The 22885-nt window shown below is 43.6% G+C and overlaps 1 protein-coding gene across 10 annotated transcripts in view; it reads right to left on the bottom strand.

The window, feature by feature from the left end:
* The window catches only part of LOC146299414 (dynein axonemal heavy chain 6-like), a 47461-nt gene that overhangs the window by 10380 nt on the left and 14196 nt on the right, over positions 1 to 22885 (bottom strand). For 8 of the 10 annotated variants that reach the window (XM_084684566.1, XM_084684565.1, XM_084684570.1 and 5 more), the window contains 33 exons: positions 22747 to 22878; positions 21324 to 21521; positions 21010 to 21076; positions 20703 to 20923; positions 19307 to 19553; positions 19048 to 19156; positions 18534 to 18757; positions 18034 to 18150; positions 17708 to 17878; positions 17491 to 17623; positions 17288 to 17364; positions 16897 to 17183; positions 16401 to 16541; positions 16040 to 16207; positions 13460 to 13630; positions 13175 to 13342; positions 12916 to 13002; positions 12192 to 12389; positions 8540 to 8698; positions 5928 to 6122; positions 5606 to 5787; positions 5382 to 5490; positions 4406 to 4531; positions 4198 to 4292; positions 3894 to 4053; positions 3647 to 3778; positions 3472 to 3567; positions 3124 to 3264; positions 2709 to 2924; positions 2041 to 2271; positions 1125 to 1246; positions 687 to 931; positions 13 to 434 (listed from right to left, as the gene is read on the bottom strand). In XM_084684566.1, the coding sequence (XP_084540692.1) occupies positions 13 to 434; positions 687 to 931; positions 1125 to 1246; positions 2041 to 2271; positions 2709 to 2924; positions 3124 to 3264; positions 3472 to 3567; positions 3647 to 3778; positions 3894 to 4053; positions 4198 to 4292; positions 4406 to 4531; positions 5382 to 5490; positions 5606 to 5787; positions 5928 to 6122; positions 8540 to 8698; positions 12192 to 12389; positions 12916 to 13002; positions 13175 to 13342; positions 13460 to 13630; positions 16040 to 16207; positions 16401 to 16541; positions 16897 to 17183; positions 17288 to 17364; positions 17491 to 17623; positions 17708 to 17878; positions 18034 to 18150; positions 18534 to 18757; positions 19048 to 19156; positions 19307 to 19553; positions 20703 to 20923; positions 21010 to 21076; positions 21324 to 21521; positions 22747 to 22878 (5547 nt within the window). The remainder of the gene's footprint in view (positions 1 to 12; positions 435 to 686; positions 932 to 1124; positions 1247 to 2040; positions 2272 to 2708; positions 2925 to 3123; positions 3265 to 3471; positions 3568 to 3646; positions 3779 to 3893; positions 4054 to 4197; positions 4293 to 4405; positions 4532 to 5381; positions 5491 to 5605; positions 5788 to 5927; positions 6123 to 8539; positions 8699 to 12191; positions 12390 to 12915; positions 13003 to 13174; positions 13343 to 13459; positions 13631 to 16039; positions 16208 to 16400; positions 16542 to 16896; positions 17184 to 17287; positions 17365 to 17490; positions 17624 to 17707; positions 17879 to 18033; positions 18151 to 18533; positions 18758 to 19047; positions 19157 to 19306; positions 19554 to 20702; positions 20924 to 21009; positions 21077 to 21323; positions 21522 to 22746; positions 22879 to 22885) is intronic. The other 2 variants (XM_084684568.1, XM_084684569.1) reach the window with 2 other exon arrangements.

Here is a 22885-nt window from a genome sequence, read left to right as displayed (position 1 = left end):
TGACATGTTTACCTTGTAGATGGTCTCAGTGATGACATCCATGATGTGGAGGAGGTGGGAGCTGAAGCCCTCCAGGAGGGGCGCGTCCCTTTTCCTCAAGGACCGGGCGCTGTCTGGGCGCAGGGTGCCCGTCACAGGGTTGGAGACATCCAGAGAGGGACCTTCCTGGCCTCCTGTAGCCAGCTGGATTGCCTTCATGTACATCTCCTTGAACCAGTCCAGGGAGAACTGGTACATGCAGTTGATCTGGGGGAGGTGGGCCAGGACAAAGTAGAGGTCTGCTCCCCGGTTGGCTATGGGGAGGAACTTCCTGCGAACCTCGTCGATCTCCTTCTCCTGTTCTTTGGCCACGTCGAGCCGCATGGAGATCTCAAACGCCGTGACCCTGGAGTTCTGGAGGTTTTCTATGAGGTCCTGATCATCCAATATGTGTCCTGAAATCGATTGGTTGTTTTAGAGGGTCTTATTACGCTGTTTGTGGTCTCTTATCCATCCATTCTTCCACCAATCGATCCTTGCTACCTTCCACCATCCATCAATCCTCCCTTTGTCCACACCCACCACCTATCCCTCTCATTCATAACTCCTCCCCCCTCTTCCACCATCCTATCTCTCCATCAAATACATCTACCCATCCATCCACCCCTCCCTCCATCCACCCAAACACCTACCCCTCCCCTCCTCACCCCTGGTCCCCTGCAGCAGCAGCAGGGACCTGTTCTCCAGCTGGTGGAGGCTGGAGAGGTCGGCGGTGATGGTGTGGAGCAGGCAACCGTGCTCCTCCTCCAGCCGAGGCCGCAGCAGGGACACGGCGGAGGACAGCAGCTGCTCCTGCAGGCCCTCCCGCTCCACCCAGAAGCTGATGAGCCTGGTCACGATACACACGGCCGGCAGGAAGTGGGGGTTGGGCAGGCGGGTGACCAGGTACAGCCTTTGTTAAAAAAACAGAAACAGAAAGATAAGAGGAGACTGAAAAATGAAAACACACTGTACAGTACCAGTACTGTAATGTGTGTAAAAAAAAAACTAAGCAACGTCTGGAAGATTACCTATGACCTTGCAGCCACAGGTCAAGGTCATAGGTAAGCTCAAACTTGCCACTAACGGAAATTGAGTGTATTTACCTGAAGTTGGGATTATACTCGATTTCAGTGTCGCCGACTTTGATTAGTGACTGACCCTCCCGGATGATTATGTCCTTCATCAGGATTGGGTAAAGGCAGGGGTCTATGGTCTCCTGCACATCCTGAAAGTATCCAGAGTTTTGAAGATGTTCAGAAACCAATGTTTAAGCTCAGTAAACTGCTACTTAGAACCAGGGCTCAGAAGCTGTACTGTGACTACCTACTGAAGTATGTCAGACACTTACAGATGTTGTAAAGCAAATTCCATGATTTGCTTCTCAGTACATTATATACGTGTGATATTAGTTCCTGAAAGCATGTGCAAAGCGCAAAAACGTCGCACTGAAATGTGGAGTTAGACCGTTGAACATTTTCTCTCCCATTTTCAGCTCAGGTTTTGTATAGGCGGGGCAAAAACCCAACCTAGCTACGTCACAGCAACCTATCTATGTCAGATCACCGACGGTTGCATTCTGTTACTCAGCTGGTACGATGCAAAGAAAAAGTAAATAACACATAAAACACTCAGAGACTGCAGGTAGGTCTGTTCTGGTATCTGCAATTGATTTAGCTAGTGTTGCTGTTGTTGCTAAATTCAATCAATTCGAGGGGGCGGAGCTTCAGCTACTTCAGGCGACACGCCCCCACAGTCTCAAGCAGAAAAGACTGCTGATTTTCTCAGGATTTCAAAGCCTAATTTAACATACTTATCTGTGGTTTTTCCCATTTGAATTTGGATGGGTAGTTAACAACACATTCTTCTGTGGTGTGATGAACATAAAACTCATTTTCAATTCCACTTCTTCAGCATCTTTAAGTGTACATGTACTTAACTTAAGTCAATGAGTCAATGCCTGGATAATCCCTAGATTGATATGGAAACAGCTCTTCCTACAGCGGTACGTCGAGGCCGTACCTGAATGAGGACGGGGTCTCCCATCCGTATAGCCCTCTCCACCGTGCTCATCAGGTTGGCGTCAGAGGCCGTGACCCTCCTGAGCCGGGCTCCCTCCATGCTGCAGACCCAGCGCGTGGCCTGGCCCTGGGGGTCAATCAGGAGAGGCCACAGCCCTCCACTCTCCACCATCACCGCGTTCTCCGAGGAGTTGCGGTCCGGAGGCAGGCCTGTGTTCCGCCAGCGGCTGACCTGCCAGGGGGTCGGGGGGGCAAGAGGGGTTTGGGATGATCGGGAGGGAGAAGGATGGGTTACCAGGGCTTCCCGCAGCACTTTACTGTTCGGCGGCTGCCTTAGCAACACACGCCTGCCGTGTGTGTTTTTTTTTAAATTAGCTTTAATTGCCGTTTTTCCGCCAGTTTTCTCCCTTTCATTCCAACGGCAGTCTCCCTTCTCTAGAAAACTTCGTTTTTGGAGGAAACACCCCGCCCCTTGGTCCATCAGCAAATCTCACCTTACCACCTTGACTAACACATTTTCTGCGGGAAACCCTGTGGTTTGGATCAATTTCAAGCACAACAACATCTGAATTTGCAGGTGAGGGTGTGCATTGTGGGTAATAGACTGGATAAATGTGTATTTCTACGTCTGGGGGCAAACCTCAGGCGAAAACGTGCAAGAGAGCATACCTGGTTCTTGTCTGTCATGCTGGAGAGGAACGAGTATTGGGCTGAAACTGGGATCTCAACACTGTGGCAGATGTATAACCACTCCTTCACTACAGACTTGCGATAGTCCGCCATTAGCGGACCACAGTAAGTGATGAACGCAGCCGACATCATGACGTCACCGACAACGTTCTTCAGCTTGATGTTCAGCTCCGCCACAGCTGCCTCCCACCGATTCTGCACCAATTAAAAAAGGTTAAGAGGTGGGCGTGGGGGTTGAAACACAGTAACAAAAAATGGCATGTGCATTCCAAACACATCCAACTTGTCCAAAGGTCTAGCGTCTTCTCATAAATACAGCATGGTGCCTTCTTATAGATACGGTGCCCAGTGTTCATAGAAAACAGAGGAGATAAGACAAGACAGTGCTGAGTGCCTTTTCCTTGGACAAGGCTGATATGAGGGCGGCAGCTGTCAGCAGGCGGCTCGTGGTCAGCTCTTTGCGTCTCCCCAGTTCCTGCCGCTCTGACACACTTGCATTGAACCTGTCCTCCAGGGTCCTCTGGTGCTGCTCAATCTGAACACAAACGCAGTCTGCATCATGGAGGAGTGGGGCAAGGAACGAGGGAGGGTGGAAGGAGATTTGGGGGGGGGGGCAAGCAAGGGGTAGGGGGGTGGTGGGAGAGGTGGGTATGGAAGGGGGAGTGGCCTTGGGGAGGTGGGGGGGGGCAATTTGTAAAATGGTTAGTAAGCTTCATAAGCCTGGGTTGAAAACGAGTTTTACCTTCAAAAGTTTGCTTTTCTTGGTTGTCAGATGAGTCTGGGCAATCACCAACGCCTCCTGGGCCACTTCCACCTTCCTTTGTTTCGGTTTCATTATCTGGAGAAAAATAAATAATAATTGAGCAAGTGAATCATTAAAAGGCCAGAGAACACCAGACTGGAGGGGTGGGGTCTACCTGGGACACGTCATGGTAGCGTTCTAGAGCCAGGACCCAGAGGCACATGGAACGGCAGGCCACAGACACCCTCCCCACCTTCTGGGGAGTAAAGCCGGGGGTTTTGGAGTACCTCCTCAAGAGCACAAACACCTACAGAAAATAATTTTTAGAAAACAAGCCAGTGTGTTGTTTGACAACTGACATGTTGTCAAAAAACACCTTTAAAAATTCTCCAACTACAGCATGTAGCTACTTGACTACGCACCCTGTCAGGTATGCTGTCTTTATCGAGGCTGGCTAGTTTTTTGAGGAAGCCGGGGTCTCCTAGCAACTGTTTAGCTGTGGGCCAGCTTGGGGTCTCCTGCAGGAGGATGCACACAGCGTGCATGACTGTCAGCACCAAGTCTGGTGGATTTGTGTAGACTCTGTCTGAAAAGAATTCATAAATCACATACTGTACACAGAAAGTCTATCTGTCAGAGTTAGTCTTACTGGCACATGGTTTGCCCACGTCTACTAAAAAGATATTTGAACTGTGAGTGATATTTAACAGGCATAGGGCCACTTGCCTTATTTCTGAAATGTCACTTTTTTCCAAAGCATCTAAAGCCAAAACTGCTCTCTCTAGCAGTGGCAATCCTTTATTCAAATCAGCCCTGGCCGCCTACAGTTGAGCAAACAAGTTTTACATAACAACCAATACATTTCCATAAAATGTAACTCGACACATCACCTGATGATCATGCCACCAGAAGCTAAATGGAACAGTTGGTTTACCTCTGCATATTCATGCACAACCTGGGTTTCCTGAGTCATTATCTCCTCCTCCCTCTTCACGATGGCTCTGACCTGACTCACGGCCCTGGAATCTTCTTTCAGCTTCTCCATCAACGTTTCTACTTCCTGCAGGAAACACAGGCCCAGTTGCTATCTCAGTCTCTGCCTTGGCACTATCAAGCAGCAACATTTAAGCTTCATTTGATTTATGACCTTGGTCCCCCCTGTCATATCGTTTAACCTTGGTCATGGATTTTTCTGATGTCCGTAGTAAAAAAAACATGTCCATGTTATCAATAACCTTAATCCCCATGTTATTTCTCATTATTACACGGCTGTTATTAACGCTGAAGAAAGCTCCATTCACTTGAATGGGGCTTCCCAACGTTCTGCGGTCTGATATCTTCTGATAACAGACAGTTGCTATGAATAACAGACCGCTGTCAAGGAAAGTGGCCTTTCTGCTTCTGATTCATGTCTTTCGTAGCACTCCGCAAGTAGTCCGGTAACTTTTCAACCCCAGCGTACTCCGTTGCTTAGCGACGTCAGCTGATTTGAAGCCTAAAGAATGTTCAACGTCTATGAAGTTCAACGTCTTTGGCAAACTATTTCTCTGCTGATCAACACTACAAATGGTAACAAATACATTGTAAAAAGACACACTGTGTTAAGTAATTTTGTTGGTAAGTAGCCGTGTAATAAGCGGGATAATGTATAGAACGCCGGTCATTATCGGGAAAATAAGCCCCTTCAGAGCGAAGCTACACCCCTCCGCTACTCGTCGGGGTGCTGTTCGCCCTGTAGGGGCTTATTTTCCCGATAATGACCGGCGTTCTATACATTACCCCTTACTTGATAACCTTGATCCCCATGTTATTTCTAATTAATAACCTTGACCCCCATGTTATTTATCATTGATATACTGGAGCGCCATGTGCTATCAGAGCCTGCTGGATGGGTGACAGAATTCCTGTACCTTGGACTTCTCCTCTATCTGTGGGCCCAGCTCCACCAGCTCTTCTTGCATGAGCGTGACCAGGGATGTCATCTCCAGTAGTATGTCCAGTCCATTAGAGAAGCGAGCTCTTAACAGATGAAATCAAATGCACATTTCTAAATTCCATGCAAAAACACCCATCCATGTCAAATTCTACCCATCATAAAAATATAACAAAACATGATGTGAAAAACATAACCTACCTGATATTGTGGAGCTTTAATCTCTCTGACTGGTACATGTTTGTGAAGGTGACTATGTATGTGATAAACGTGCTAGGAACAATGTAGTATGGCCTTCTCGTCTCCCGCAGGAAGCCCACTGCCGTTTTGGTGGAAGTGTTGTGAATATCAACGCAGGCTCCCGCAATCTTCTCCTGGAGAACCTGAAATCAGATCAGAGTCAAGCCGTTCAAAAGTGGAGATTAATCATAGTCACTGTGGAATCGAATACAAAATATCTGTGTGAAATGTAAATTATATATCAGCATGTTGAATACACACACACACACACACTGTTCTCCACCTTGCCAAGGCTGTCAAAGTCGCTGGAGTCGATGCAGGAGCTGCTGGCCACCTGCAGCAAGGCCTCTGAGGACCAGTCGCTGTACCAGTCCATGTAGCAGCAGGTGAGCAGGGAGGGATGAGTCCAGCAATACTGCCTCAGACGCTGGCCTGCTGGACTCACAGCCACAGCTATGTGCAGCCTCTGGCGCACTTGCTGAAATATGCCCAAATACAAATCTCTGTGGTAAGAGGTAGCCCTATGGCTCAGTGGTAGACTACTGGTCAAGAGGTTGTAGGTTCAAATCTACTTGTGTGTTGCTTTGAATGAAAAAGTTGGTAACTGCATATTTGTATTATCTTTGGTTTCAAAGTTACAAACAAAAACAAACGATTTAATTTGTTGGCTAGCTACATGCAGCCAGTACCTTAAAGGGGTCATTGACTGATTTTATAGGGTATTTCACACTGTTCCTTAAGGTCTCAGAATAGGGTATCTAACATTGGTTCTAGGCGCCCTAATGCTACCCTGTAAAATAGCCCTGGAATAAAACGAGAGGTTTTCTCAGTTTTATGGTATGCTCATGAATATATAGATGAGCTGCGCGCTGATTAGTTGGTTTACAACGAGCGAAGCTGCGGTGCAAAAACGCAACATTGTATGTTGCCAAACATGCATTGTGAATTGTAAATTTACATGACAACACAGGTTATTTATTTTAATAAAACACAGAAAATTAAATAACGTTAGCCCCATTGCCAATAAACAAAATCATCACATATTCTACCTATGCTTGACACAGCATATGTTAGCATTGCTAATAACTGTTAGCGACAAACGCATACAGCTTGCGGTTGTGATGAGCATACGGTCGGAACAGCACCTCTTTTCAGCAACAGCGGCCTAGCAAATCCTGCTTTATATTGTCCAAGGTTTTCAAAACTGTCTTTGGCAAAATGGTTCAAGAAAATGAATAATTGAGTTTCAAACTTCATAGGGATCTTCTCATAGACAAACATCAGCCATGCCCATCAAGTGTTTGGTTCCTTGGGAAGACTATGAAAAGTGTCAGCATTCCCAATACAGCCTGGATTTTTTACACTGCATTTACGACTGCATTTACGACCAGACCATTTTCAATATCCTTGAAAAAAGACCAAACTTTCCTTTTGTAATTCCGTGGAAGTACACTGAGCAGCGCGCAGCAAATTTTGGGGCATGACAAAGGTACAGACCAGAGCCAAAAAAGTGGGGCCACCGTTGTGGCGTGACAACGCTTTTTGGTGTAGAGCTGTTTTGGCAGCCTTTTTGTCACACCTCTGGAGAGGTGATCTCAACAGTTGAAGAGGAAGGTGGACAGAGGAAGATTCTGAAATTATCATTAAAAGTTGTGTTCTTGTAAATATCGTTCTAAACAACTTTTAACGTCATGTTTGATATGCTTTTGTTTCTTAATTTATGTATTACATTTTAGTAATAATTTTAATACTGTAACATGTACATGTACAGGGTTTACAGAGTTTGTGCCTGCAGCAGACCAACATGTGTTTAACATATTACCTTGTCTTGCAAGGGCACCACTTGGTCTACTTCAGCCTTGATTAATGATCCAATTTGAATTTGTATGCGTCAGATAACTTTTCTGTCATATGGTCAGTCCCCATTTTGGTCAGGTTTGGGTGTATATAGGGAGAAGTTTTTACCAAACACATTGAGTTCTGTTTACGATACTGCTCCGGTGCGATAGGCGCCTAGTCTTCATTGTGAATACCTTTGTTAACCATTGCTCTGAAGATATGTTTTGTATTTGATGATATTTAATTATCATTGTATTAATTATCTTACTATTTAGATAATAAACTATTATTGTGCATTTTAAGTTACTTGTTCTCCTTGAAACGTATCTATCAAGCTACGGCGGTGAAAACTTCGATCTAGTTTGGTTGATGCGGCTAACTGATTATAAACATAGACTTTTGAAGTAGGTTTTAACTTAAGACCTCTGAGTCACTTACAGTGGATCTCCACGCTCGGAAGAAATTTACCGGAGCCTCTGAGTGATCGGTTTACATATCCTACTAGGTTGGTGGTTAAATCCATATTATAGTAGAGATTAATGACTGATTAGTGAACACGCATACTTTAGGGTCGGTGCTCTGATCAAGCAGACGATTTTTACCTATGCCAGTTTCATGTCATTAACTGTTTAGCGCTCAAGGTTACAGGTAACGCTCTTGTGCACATTTCTAAAGTTGGAGTCAGATATTAGCGAGTCAATTATCTCCCTGAGAATCTAACCAAAAGTGAATTGTGGTTCCCAAGCCAGGGACAAACACGAAGCGTCTCCGGCCTTACAATTCACTACCTACATTGGAAACCAACTGTTTTACAGCAGCAGTTTCAAATTGTGAGATTTGCATAGGAAAGAGAAGTGTCAATGGACATTGAGGTTCACTGTATGTTCATTCGTCCAATCGTTATTCAACTATGACATGGTAAATCTATTTTACGGTCAATGACCCGTTTAAAAAGTCCTAATGTCTGGTTTTGTCACTTCTGAGATTAAGCAATCACTTCAAGAGCTTAAAGGTTATGATAACCCAGGACCTAGACGTTCTACCTGGAATACACACCTGAATGAAATAAGAGTACACATCGTCTCTGTTTCCACGGACACAGCCGTCTGCTGAGGTCTTGAGGTCCTGGGAGAACGAGTCAATCTCGTCGTTGTCAAAGAGGCCAGGTACGTCCCCACACTTTAAAATGCAGTTCAGATCTTCCAGGACCGAATCCTTGGAGTGAAACAGAGACAGCAACATCCATGTTTTTATTTATCTATTTTATACATTGTCTTTTTATCATTATTGGCCTTGTTCTGTTATTTACTTACTTAATAATGTATTTTTTTCTTTTTTTTTTCCTATACTTATTATTCTATGTACCATTCCATCAACCTGCCCAGGGACTACAGGTGGAAAATAGCAATCTGCTAGAACCTGGCACAATGCATATTCTCTTGTTGTGCAACATTAATGTTTTATTGTGCGCTGTCCCTGTCTTGAAATAAATAAATAAATACAAAAATACAGAGAGAGATAGAGAGGGAAGGTAGAGATAGAAGGAAGGAGAGAGGCTCAATGAAGGAGGTGCTCAAGACGTGACGATACTTACGAATGATTTGCTGGCCCTGATCACAATGACTCTTATTGGGAGACTTGTTGCTCTTGTTGGTTAGTTGTAACTGATTTAAAATTCCTGTACTCGCTGTGAATTTTATTATTAGGATTCCTCCGTAAGGAGGAAACCTATTGTTATTGGTGGTTTTATTATTTGTAATTCTTGTACCATGGGAGTCAATGGCAGCCCCTAGACCCCATCGACAACTTTTTGTGAAATTTGGCACACTCATTAAGGACAGTTTCTTCTATACCTACACCAAGTTTCATGTCTCCCATTAGACCACTCTAGCGCCACCAATGGGTCAAAGTTGGACTTGTGTTTACACACGCAACTTTTGAACCGTATGACTCATTTTCAAAAATGAGGTACCATATGGTTCCCTGGATCAAGCCGAGTTCAACGCACACCATGGCGTTAATTTCCGGTTATATAGATTTCCCGCCATTTCCGGTTTTATCAAAAACCTTTGAAAGCCTACTCCTCCTACAATTTTTGTCATATCTTCTTCAAAATCACCAGAGATGATCTTCAGACCAAGCCTCACAAAATGTATCAAAGGAATTTTGATCCTCATAACCGTCTGTCCGGTACAGCCAATCAAATTCATCAGAAAAGCCGCCAAACAGGATGTGAAGTCATGTCTCAGCAAATCTTTGAGATATCAACACTAAACTTGGTAGATTGGAGGAAGACACTACAACATGTTACCATGTGCAAAGGCAAATTCATATCTCTAAAAATGATTGATATAAAGCAAATTGAACATATCGCTAACGCTAAAATAATGCTTTACACATCAGCCAGTCAAAAACTGATACTCTGATTCAATCACAAGTTCATATGAAGACTCTTGAGAATGTTCATAACACAAATCTGTGAAAAAGTTGACTGTAAGATGAAAGGTCGATTTTTGGTGAATATTTGAAACATGCTTGCTTGGCTAATTTCTAGGCAAATTTGCAATGAATGTCTCCCCTGCTCCTCCCCGCGCGTGCTCCAAAATCTCACACACACTCAGCCTACCCTTGACACACGCGCGGCCAAGACGCACACGCAACATTTCAGGAGAGTGTGGGCTGACCAAGCCCCCTCCCTTCACTTATTGGCTTGAAAAAAAGGCCCATGTGGCTCTTGATGGTATTGCATTTCCGATTTTGTATGCAATGGTAAAAAGGTCTCAAAATCCTGAAACATAGATAGTATAGGCAAAGAAACACTTTTACAAAAAGCCCATGTGGATCTTGTTGGTATTGCTTTTCCGATTTTGTATACAATGGTAAAAAGTTATAAAAATCCTGAAACATTGATAGTATAGACCAAGAGTAACTACCACACCACAAATGGCCCACTATTACCCATAGGTCTTCCCTTGACACACGCGCGGGCTTGGCAAGACGCACACGCAACATTTCAGGAGAGTGTGGGCTTACCAAGCCCCCACTCATTCCTTGGTCTTTTGCAAAGGCCTTGTGGATCTTGATGGTATTGCATTTCAGATTTTGTTTGCCATGGTAAAAAGTTCTCCAAATCCTGAAACATTGATAGTAAAGGCCAACAGTAACAACAACACTTTAACAAAAGCCCATATGGATCTTGTTGGTATTGCATTTCCGATTTTGTACGCAATGGTAAAAAGTTAAAAACATCCTGAACATTGATAGTATAGGCCAAGAGTAACTACCACACCACAAATGGCCCACCATTACCAATAGGTGTCGCTGCAGGCCACGCCCTAAAGCACAAAGCACTTCACTTCTTGTGAAGATTAAAGCACTTCACTTCTTGGCTTGAAATAAAGGCCCTTGTGGATCTTGATGTTATTGCATTTCAGATTTGGTATCCCATTGGACATTCTGCAGCATTGATTTTTCTATACAGTTACAATTTGTCAAGAATATACATTTTTCAATGGTTCGCAATGCTTTACACGTAAGCCAGTCAAACAAGTTCATATGAAGACTCTTGAGAATGTTTAGTACACAAATCTGAGAAAAAGTTGACTCTAAGATGAAAGGTCGATTTTTGGTGAATCTTTGAAACATGCATGCTCGGCTAATTTCTAGGAAAATTTACAATGAAATGTGTCCCCTGCTCCTCCCCGCGCATGCTCCAAATTCTCACACACTCATTCTTCCCTTGACACGCGCGGGCTTGGCAAGACACACACGCAACATATCAGGACTGTGTGGGCTGACCAAGCCCCCACTCATTCCTTGAATATCAGCATAGGCCCTTGAGGACCTTGGTGTCATTGCATTTCCTACTTTGTATGCAATAGTAAAAAGGTCTCCAAATCCTGACACATTGACAGTACAGGCCAAGAGTAACTACCACACTTTACCCAAAGCCCATGTGGATCCTGTTGGTATTGCATTTCCGATTTTATATGCAATGGTAAAACGTTTTTAAAATCCTGAAACATTAATAGTATAGGCCAAGAGTAACTACCACACCACAAATGGCCCACCATTACCCATAGGTGGCGCTACAGGCCACGCCTTAATGCATAAAGATACAAGGCTTTCTGGAATGGATAAGCTCACCAAGCCCCCTTCCTTCACTTACTGGCTTGAAATAAAGGTCCTTGTGGATCTTGATGGTATTGCATTTCAGATTTGGTATGCCATTGGTAATTCTGCAGCATACATTTTTCTATACAGTTACAATTTGTCAAGAATAAACATTTTTCAATGGTTCGCAGTGTTTGGAGGAATCCGCCATTACTGCTTGCAGTTATATTTGTTGCTTGCTTTTCTACAGGTACACTCTTGCACTTTTGAGGTTCATGTTGTTAAATTGTAACTTGTTTAACTACATGCTCTGATGGTTCTTCCCTTTGGCACTTTTTTTGGTTTTTCACAATGTATGCTTCATGTTTTGACTACCGCAATGTTTGGGGCAATCTCGTTGTTATGATCAGTGACTTATGCACTTTTGTAAATCTCTCTCTTGGAAGTCGCTTTGGATAAATGCGTCTGCTAAATGAATAAATGTAAATGTAAGAGAGAGAGCGCGAGAGAGAGAGTAGGCTTATAACTAAGATTCTTAAACATAAGGCCTTTTCGCTGTTACAGTTTCAACCCTGGAGAAACCCCTCAGACACACCTGGACCAAGTCTGCATCGGTGATGTAAAGCACTGTGTTTCTGCGGTGAACCCCGGCCTGCCTAAAAACCCTCCTCAGGTTGTCTCTGAAGTCAAATTGGCAGCAGTTCCATGGCACGGACAGCTTGTAGAGGTGGCAGTCTGACACCTGGCATGCCAGTGTCACACACTCCTCCTTCCCTGTGCCATCCAGGCCAATCTGAAGGGAGAATAGGTTCAAATAACTGATTATGGTTAAGGTAAAGGACAAGGAACTCGTGACACCGAAGCTAAGCTCAATCAAGCTCAGTCATGTATTTGTTTCATTTAGCAGACACTTTCATCCAATGAGACACGCAAAGGGGGACAAAAACCTGGGCCCTATTACTGCTCTACCACTGATACCCATCCTAGCTTCAGGGAGTAGGAGTGTGTTTGTTCCAGCCATGCACTGAGCCAGATGATGACCACAATTCAGGCCTGCTAATCAACACAGTACTCAGAGCAGAGTGTTCTGTGTGTTCAGGGCATGCTGGAGCAGAGTATCCTACTTCTACTTTCTGAACCAGGACTAAGTGGTGACTCAGTGCTCACCAGAGTGGGGAGTTGATGGCGGTGAGACAAGAAACCAATCCCCCCCCCCCAGAAAACGTGTTTGTTGATTTGATCTAATGATCTGAGATCTCACAGACATTCAGAGTGAACAGTTAGCAGAGTGTGGGTCTGTGGTGACTGGAGATAGTTACCAGCATTATGTGCGCTCCTGGTATCCTGAACACCCTGGCTGCTCTCATGATGTGCTCCACCGCCTCCGGAAAGAACACCATGGGGAACTAAACCACACAACCAGGAAGTGAGGACAGCAGGGTGAATGGTCATGCATGCAGTGTGAGCTTCCCAGGGGTCATGACCAACGATCGGGCGACTATCATTTACAATGCAAATCTATTTCTCGACTTTGCTACTCAATGCTCTGTTTTAAAATCAGTAGATTTACATATGTACCTGGGAGTTCTTTCTTCCATTTCTTAGATGGCACTCTTCTAGAAGCACCTGGATTTTCTTAAGGTCGGGCATTTGCTTGTATACCCGAGAGCATGCTGGGATATTGGGGTCCAGGAAGTCTCCAAACCTGATAGGCTCCCTCAAAAGATCCTCAGGCGAGCAGGAGACCTTGGCAGTGAGAACATGCCAGATTTGATTGGCTCCAGAGATGGTGGGAGGGCTATAAACACCATGGCAACCCCAGAGAGGAACAGAGGGTTGAGGCAAAGGAAACACGTGGTGTACCTTGAAATGAAACAGAAGCTCGTTGGACAGGATCTGGTGAAAGAGCTCTCTGTCCTGGTCGCACACCAGCCGGTCCTGGAACACCCTGGAGGCCTCGTGGGCAAACAGGTAGGCCATGGCCTCCTCAGAGATCAGCTCAGAGTCATCGGCTTGCATTAGGCCCTGAATCACCTACAGAGAACAGGAGAAGAAGAACAAGATGAAGAAGAAATAGAAAAAGAAGAAATGATTTTGGGTGCAGCGTTTATTTGAGGGCGGCGTTTGATGAGTAAGACAGATTTAGAGAATTGCAGCTGCAGTGCGGCCATGGACAAACAAAGAATAGAAAAGGAGGTCAAACACAAAGCCTAGTTTAAAATTTAACCGCGCGTGTCTACATTGTGTAGAAATCTGAAGCAGCATGCCGCAACATTCTTACACTTACAGCTTTCAAACACAAACCTGTGCAGAAAGCCCTAACCAGCAGCAACATATCAGTAGCACGAGAACTTGGGGTTGATGATAGGCGAATTCGCCAATGGTGAAGTCAGCTACCTCGCTGTATTGTAGGCTACATGTAATTGTCGCAATTACATTATTATAATGTATAATTAGTTTTCAACCAATGTCAAAATTTAGAATTATATAATTGCATTTTGTATTATTAAGTGACTTTATTTGGTAAGAGTAGGCCTACAGTGCCTTTATTTTGAAGGCTTATTGGAAAGCTTGTGTGCGTGAGTCGACAAGCTAACAGCAAGTGAAGCACGGACAATTTAATGCTCCAATAAAGGTTTACGGTTGTTATTGGATGTTGCTATCTAAGCAAACCTCTATTCCTTTGTGTACAGCATGCAGCCAACGACGTATGTTGTGTTGTGTCTGTATTTTACTTTGGTGAACGTAATTTACATGATGCCGCGCATGTCATTGTATGTTCATATTAAGCTAATTAAGCTAAGTGGTATTTATTTTCTCGTTATAATGCGGGTTTAGTAGGTTCACGATGGATTTGGATAAGAAACTTCAAACATAGAGCAAGAAAGCCACCCTCCAGGAATCCGCGATGGAGAAGAAACTTCAAACATGTAGCAAGAAAGACACCCTCCAGGAATCCGCAATTTTGCGATCGCACCAATTCACGCAAATTCAACAATTCCCTGCGAATTCAGCGCAACGTTGCAATTTTAACCAATCACCGCAATTTTCCCACAACTTTGACCAATCATCGTCGTCTCCCACAACTCTCTCCAGTAGCTAAATCCAGTGTTGCGCCTGAAAGCGTTCATTGAACTAAAGTTCATAAACTCGCAAGTTTGGTGAACGTCTTGTATTACTGCCTGATGAACGATACTGTGAACGCGTTCATTCTGGTGTCTGTGAACTCTTTCACTCTTTTTAATTTCCTTCAATAAGGTGCCAGATTTCTAGAAACTTCCAGTAGAAAAACACACCGTTAACAGTCCTGTATCCACGGTTGCCCAACCAGTCAATCGCTGCTCTTCTACTGTCTATGCCGAGCGCCAAAGTTGTGTAGTGGCCGAGGGCGGTATTGCAGAAAGATAAAGATTTCAATCTTTTTTGTAAAAAAAATAAAAAGGTAATTCCTCCCTTCAATGCGAAATCCTGGTTGGATAAGGATTACAAATTGTGAGCTGCCAATCAGCAGCATCGACCGTTGACAGCCAATTGCATGAAGGAATACTGGGTTAGAAGTGTCCTCTCACTCTCCCTTCTGCCTTACTTCCGTATTGAGTTCGAGTTGAACTGACTTTTTTGTATACTTGAATTTTGTTGATCCATAGGTATCTGTTTCATGTTGTGGATAAGTAAAGCCTATTTTGCTAAATTTTTGTAGTCCTTGTTATCTTCTGTTTGGCATGTTGGGGACCATTTCTCAATGGTTTTATTCTTTAATGAATGTTTGTTTATTAATTACTTATTTGTCAACCAATAACTCAATTAAAATTACAAAGAGGGAAATTTGCAACTTTTTATTGCAACTTTCACTTGCTCCCGCAATTTCTTCACAACAAACACCTAAAAAACTATCGCCTGCGAAATCCTGGGGGGACAGACTTGTGTCTGCCAGTGCTTCGAGGGAATTATAATACACTTGTGATTTACTGGAGTAATAAATACTATGTTTTAATTTAACCAATTAAATAACCGTTTTCAGATTTTTTTGGTGCAGTGTTAAATCGAGGAGGGCGTTTATTACAAAATATTCATTTTTGGTGCAGCGTTTATTTGAGGGTGGCAATAATTCGAGGATGGTGTTTAATCGAAGAAATACGGTACATTGCACACTTGCTTTCGTTTTCGAAGTGTGTTACACAACGTAATGCTGTATTGCCTATACTCGTGCATTGCTTGGTATCATTGTTCCCGTATCAAGTGCGCCATTTATTCCAGTGCGGTTTGTACTCAGATTTAAAAACACAAATCTCCCATTCCATTTTCTCATAATATTGCTGCTTATTTTCCGAAAAATACATACAATAAACAGTGCATGCTATGCAATCACATGCCAACCTACTGACATCAAACACCTATCAAACTGACAGGGATGAGGTATAACTCTACATAACCCAGTCCCACCTTGGCAACGTCTCTGAGGTTGAAGATGTAGTGATACTTGGCTGGGGTGGGCAACATGTGCTGGCACATCTCGCTGTACACAGCAATGGAGGCCGACACCAAAGACCCTCTGCAGTTACGCACCTCTTTGGAAAAGTCCCTCAGCCCAAAGTATTGGCCCAACTGAACCTGAAGGGAAACAGTATATGAAATCTGTCTCAAACCCCGGACCTACACCCCTCACTACCCTACATTCTAGGGCACTCCCAGACCGCCAGACAGACACAAACAATCCAAATCTAGCCAATACCCTGATGGTGGACAAGTGGTTTGATTCCAGGCCATGAGACAGTGCTGAGGAGGTCAATGCGAACAGCCTCACCTGAAAGATGTGCTGCATGCTGCTGGTGGATGGCTGGGGCAGTGCCAGCACGGAGAAGTGCCTGAGGAGACGAGGGCTGAGGTCCTGGCGCCCACATCCTGGAGGGCCACACGCGGCGCACAGAGTCACGTTTTGGATGCCCTACTCAGAGAGAGAGGGAGAAGGAGAGAGGGGGGTGAGTGAAAAAGTGAGGGGTTGGGGGGAGAGAGAAGCAAGAGGGGGGCAGGGAAAAAGGGGGAGAGAGAGGGAGTATGGAGGATGGGGAGAGAGAGGGAGTAGGGAGGAAGGGGAGGAGAGTGGGAGAGAGAGGAGGAAGTGGAAGAGGGTAGGGTGGGGCGGGGTGGGAGGGGAAAAGAGAGAAGAGGTGGGGCGGGGGAAGAGAGAGAGCAGGAAAAGAGAAGGAGGGGGCGAGGGAGAGAGTGGGGAGGGAGAGAGACATATGTCAACATTGAAGTCGGCTGTGGAAACTGTATCTTCAAAGTGATGAGTAAAGTACCTTCCAGGTTAAGGTCTTTGTGTCATACAGTCCTTGGAGCTCAATGAATTGTCGAATTAATTCCATAGAAGGTTGGGCATCGTAGCTGTCTAGCATAGGCATATTCAGGTCATCAACAAAGAGCAAAACTTTATTCTTCCCTTTCTTGACAAGGTTCTGTAGCAGGTGAGCTTGTAAACCGGTGGTGCTGGTCCGAGCAGTACACTGAACACTTCTTGTCAAGATCCTGGAGGACTCTGGGTGCTGGCTTGGATTTTTAATTTTACTCAAAACTCCCAACAAGAAGTCTAAAAAAATACAAATAAAGAAAATATGAAAAAAAATATCAATGTGACTGACCTTTTTTACTCGTTAGGAGGGTGACAGATGCTCATCTTCTTCTGAATCTTACTTTGTGAGTCGCTAGTGACGGATTTCTCAACATCTCCACCATAACCAGCTGTCAGCAAGGATACATCTTCCAAAAGGCTGTGGGACAAAAAATTAAACATACTAATCTCTCTTCATGAAACATGTCAAGGCATGTTACACAGTAATAATAATATATACCATTTACATATTATCATATAAGATGATAATCCTCTAACAGTGTACCTAGCTGACTTGGCTTGGTTGTGTAGAAATACTTTTCCAAGAATGGTCCCACGCTTGGACATGTCTCTGCCATCCTTTTGTAATTGTTTGAGAACACTTTGGATAATCATTGTTTTTCCAACACCAGAATCCCCTGAGAGCAAATTATGTGTTTTCAATCAATTCAAAACCCACAAAACAATCGCCCAACATATATTTTTCCATATGAGAAAGTCACCTGTAAGAAGAACTGGTTGTTTGTTGAGCAAAAGTAAGCTCATTATAAAAGAGTAGCGTACAGTGTCAAGACTGCATATCAGTTCAGATTGTTGACAGTTGGCCTCTGTGACTTTGGACTTTCCAGTCCCTCTGCTTATTGCTGTTTCAGAACCGGAAGACATGTTTAGTCCTGGGGAAGCAAGCACCATCTTTCATTAAGATAGTATTTGACTGATGGACAGAGGAAACAGACAGTCAGAACAGGTAGATAGATCTTGGTTCTCTGTAACCTTACAACAGTAAAGCAGGTTGCAGGTGGAAAAGTTAGGGTTGGGGACAACAGACCTTTGCGAATCAGACTCTCATTGGAGGGAACCAGGTCATCCCAGGGGACAAAAGCCCCCGTCTGCAGATCCACAAAGAAGCTGAAGATTCCCCGATTCCCGGCCGGAAGAGTCACACCTGTGAAAAGATGGAGGGGGTAAAAAAGCAGAGATAATATAGATAACCAAGAGAGATGGTAAAGATAAACAAAAAGACATAACGAAGATAACAATTGGAGATAATAAATAAAACAATTAGAAAAAATAAAGGTAACCCAAAGAGAGATACAAAACATATGATAGAGATAATCAGGGAGACAATAAAGATAACACGTAAAGATATTATCCCTTACCCATAAATAATACAGACAATCAAGAGAAATAACAGATAACAAGTCGATATATACCACAGAGAGATATAAACATAAAAAATACAAAATATATAAAAAACACAAGAGATAATAAAAGCTATTATAAAGAGAGAATCTTTTCCAGTATTTGATACCTATACGATCTACTTACTACAAGGTGTAGCTCCCTCAAATAACTGCTGGATCAGGGTTTTAAAGGCCTTTCCAACCTTTAAAATAGGAGTGCTTTTGTCTTTAAATGTTACTGAGGAATCATCTAAGTCATCGATGTGGTTCAGAACTCCTCCAACTGCCCAGACATAGGCAAAGACAAACAGCTTCCCAAGAAGCACTGTCAGCTTTTCAGGGTATTTCTCTAGAAACCACTTTTCTTTCCTGTGGACCATAGGAGATACAGCAGAGTTCACATATGACACCCCTGCACTATTGTAAATTGCTTGAGATAAAAGCTTCTGGTAAATCACTCTTTCTCAATCCTGGTCCTCGGGACCCCCTACACTACCCTCTTCCAACACACTTGATTCGAATGAATGGTTCATTATCAAGCTTAGTAGAACCCATTTGAATCTAAAGCATGCAGGGCATGGGGTCGTGAGCAGTGCTAAATGATTACATGTGAACGTAGAAATGTTATGTGAACTAGAAATGTCAGGCAGAAAATTTACCTCCATGTTCTCAAATCATCAACGCTTTCTGAAGAGAAGTCATTTTGGTTCTCTGAACTCTTCCCAATTTCTTCTTCAGACTCAGAATCAAGGGTTTGCCCAGAAAAACCTACAAAATGTACAGATACTGTAGTTGTTTAGTTGTGTTCATGGATATGGATAGGGAAACAAAACCCAAAACTCATAGAAGTCACTAGGTAACCATAGCACACATGCCTAGTCCTTATGTATGTATAATGCTTTTGGAGTTTTCTCCTACCAAGTCCTCCATTAGTCTGCATAAAGTTGATGAAACCTCCCAGAATGCTACACAGGGTCATAACTATAGAGATCTCAGGGAGGGAGAGACTGAGCTGTTTGTGGTGCTTCTTGATGAAGAGCAGGCCCTGCGTCACGCTGTGGTTGAAGAGCCTCAGGAGGTAGGCCCTTGCCTCCCTGCTGACCTGCCTGGGCAGCTGGGACAGCCAGCGATTGACGTACGGCTTCCAACCCAGATCCACGGGGTCCTTGACAACAGACAAGCCATTCATAAAGCCTTTAGAATCTCTCTCAGAAATGAGTGGTGATTGTTTCCATCACACTGAGTGCACACAAAGGTTTGGGTTCCATTCTACATACATTTTCATGTACATTATTAGGGTTCCTCCGGTAGGGGGAATTGTTTTTGTTCGTATTCTTCTTATTATTTTTCCCTCTTCTCCATGAAATGGCTGAATATCTCAAAAAGTCCTAGACCCGATTTTTTCAAATTTGGCCCAATATAACTACAGGTCACTCACAACACTGACCACTAATGGTCCACATAAAAAAACAAAAGCTGTTGACTGATTAGTATTGCCACGAATATGTAGACGATATTAAGCCCAAAGTGAAAATCTGAACATTTAGGGGCTCGGGGCAAGAGAAGCCAGAGGCTTCTTCCATAGAAAAACTACAAGTCCCTGATATCCAGGACTACAATGCCCAGATATCATGGGACAGATTTACGACCCTACACCCAGGAATCTGGTGCAGCTGGTCTTCAAGGCCAGAGCAGGCCTGATTTTTATAAAACTGTTATCTGAAGCCCCTAGAGTGAGAGACCAATGGTGTGAGAAATGCATTATGCATCTTTGACCAACTATAACGTACCAATGGCAAAATATCACAAAATAATAGAGAGTAAATATATAAGTGAAATGTCCGGAGAAAAATTCCAGTCACGCATAACGCTTAGCCTATTATGTGAAATAAAAAGAAAAAAATACATTGGACGAAATTAAACACATTAGGTAGGCTATCCTTGATAAAAGCGAAAGACACACATGGATAAATATTGCATATTAACTTGGAACCGGAATCCTATAGGATACGGTGCGCCACCACACAAATGCTAAAAAAAAGCTGATTACGCTACATGGCTACTGGTAACAAATGTATAATTTAAAAAAATATATAGAAAAAGTTATTTTTATTAAAAATCGTGTGCCCCAAGAATTGAATTGAATCGAATCACGAGGTACCAAAAGGTTCCCCCCTGAGTTCCAAACTTTGTGAGCATTTGTTTTAGTTATTTATATCATTGATATGTTTACTTGTCCCACAATCAAAATTCCCAGATACATAACAGACACTAATGAGGACAATTTCTGGTGTGTGTTCCAGTATCCCATTACCATGTAGACCATGGCACAGCGGCTGATCGTGGCAGGGCTTGCTTGGCAGAGGGTGTCCACTTCGAAGAGGAATCGGATTCCTGCGGGCAAACAGATTCTCTCCCCATTCACCAGACACAAGGTTCTGTTGTCATCCAAAACTGTGTTCAAGTTCTCCACCCACAGAACGTCCACCGGCCCGTCCATGACTACCCAACGCCAGTGGCTGACTGCGGCATCGTCTGAAGAGCAGAGGAGAAAGACGTCACTCAGGTGGTGACGTGTCAGGAAGGGTGTGAGAGGTGGCCTGCCTCGAAGCTCACTGTACCTGGGCAGGGTGGCTGGCTGTCAGGCTGGTTTGTGGCGGGGGAATAAGAGGAGCCATTCACAACATCCTGAAACAGAAGACAATATAAAATGGGATGAGAAGCCTCTTACTGGAACACATTACCGTACACAACCTAACAAACAACAAATTTGAAATAACACTCTACATAAACATATATATCATCTTTGTAGTTTATTACTAATTTATAACTTTTCGTAATGAATATCTGAAATTGAGTCAATTATAAAAATACATTACACATTCATACATTAATAAACAACATGTTTTATAAATCACATTGAATCCTGTCTTACAGAAGAGAAGCAGGAGTTGATGGAGGTTCTGCTCTCTTGCTGGAACAGCTCCTTGGCGTAGGCCCTCACAGCAGATGCCACCAGGCCATCTGACCACTCCATGGTGCTGGGGTCCACCTGGCCATACAGCTCTCCCAAGCTGACACACTTGGGGTTAATGGTGAAGCTCTCCACGTGAACCCGGGTGTTTTGAGGCATCTAAGTGTTTAGAATACAGTTGATGACATCAATCAAGGTATGGATGTGTCTGCTTTGCCTTTCAATTACAATTGATTGTCCCGTATTTTTCGGAAATAAAGCCACGGCTTGATCAGGGTCGGCTCCAAGGTGAAGCATTGCACCCCAATGCCCACCCTTGGTTCTGCCAAATGGAATGTTGTGCCCCCTCAAAAAATAATTTATAATTAGAAAATTAAGAAATACTGGCATTGGCTATAAATTAAATATCAAGATGGCTACACTTTCCTGCAGAATATGCAGCTCTGATCTTATTTTGACTCTCATGCATGCTTTGTAAATGCGTGCCCCCCTTGTGAAAAAATGCCCCCCCATTTAATTCGCTCTGGAGCAGAGTCTGACCCTGATTTTACAGTTTTCTTGTGGTTGTACGCCTTATATTTCGAAGCAGCGTATAGCCCGGTTTTAGAACAAAAAAAAGATCTCTACAGACCGTGCAGCTAATTGAATGCTCGACACTGGAACGGGGGCCTATTGAAAGAGGAATTGAAAGAGGAATTATTTACTCAGTCAGGGCTTGGAAATGCAGTGACTTGCTAAAGTAGGCAAATGGCTAGTAGAACATAACATTTCATAATCATTTCAGTACATCTAACAGCTGCAAGACCCAGTGAAATGTTATAGGCTATTCAGCTAGCAAACCAACGTTAGCTAGCATCGCTAACGACATTGGCTAATTCAACTTCGGTAGGCTATCCTTAGGATTTGCAAGCTAGCTGAATTTATACTATATCTTAAATAATTTTGTAGACATAACAATGGATTTTGCCATCCATATACTAACCACAACCGAAGTGTTACGTACGGCATGCTGTAAAATCGCCTACTTGTGCATTGCTTGGTATCATTGTTCCGTATCAAGTGCCTGCCCCAAAAAATAAAATGATTGACTAAATGCAAATGCGGCATATATTCCAGGGCGGGTTATACTCCGATTTACAAACACAAAGCTCCCATTCTGGTGGGGTGCGGTTTATAGAAAATGCGTCTTATTTTCCGAAAAATACGGTATTCAGTTTATGCAAATATACTCACAGTATATTAGTCAGGGGCGAATCTAGGTTCCCACTTTTTTTTGGGGGGGGGCTAAGCCTCTAGATAAAACCTACAATTTTTGGGACATAGGTCTAGATACGACCATGATATTAGTCGTGTGTATCTCAAAGAGGTAGGGAGTGTGGTGCACCTGCATGAAAAGGTTGTTCCTCCTCTGAGGTTCAGACGGAACTGGCAGAAGGAGAAGAGCATGCTGCAGGATGAGTCTAGCTGTGGTCTTCCCTCCTCCTGTAGGGCCCACCAGCATCACCCCTCCTCTGGCCTGACAC

This window comes from Hypomesus nipponensis, chromosome 3 (assembly GCF_054491055.1).
Source record: "Hypomesus nipponensis isolate SF chromosome 3, ASM5449105v1, whole genome shotgun sequence".
NCBI classification, from domain to species: domain Eukaryota; kingdom Metazoa; phylum Chordata; class Actinopteri; order Osmeriformes; family Osmeridae; genus Hypomesus; species Hypomesus nipponensis.
The sequence above is the reverse complement of the archived record's forward strand: the minus strand, read 5'-3'. Positions and strand labels throughout refer to the sequence as shown.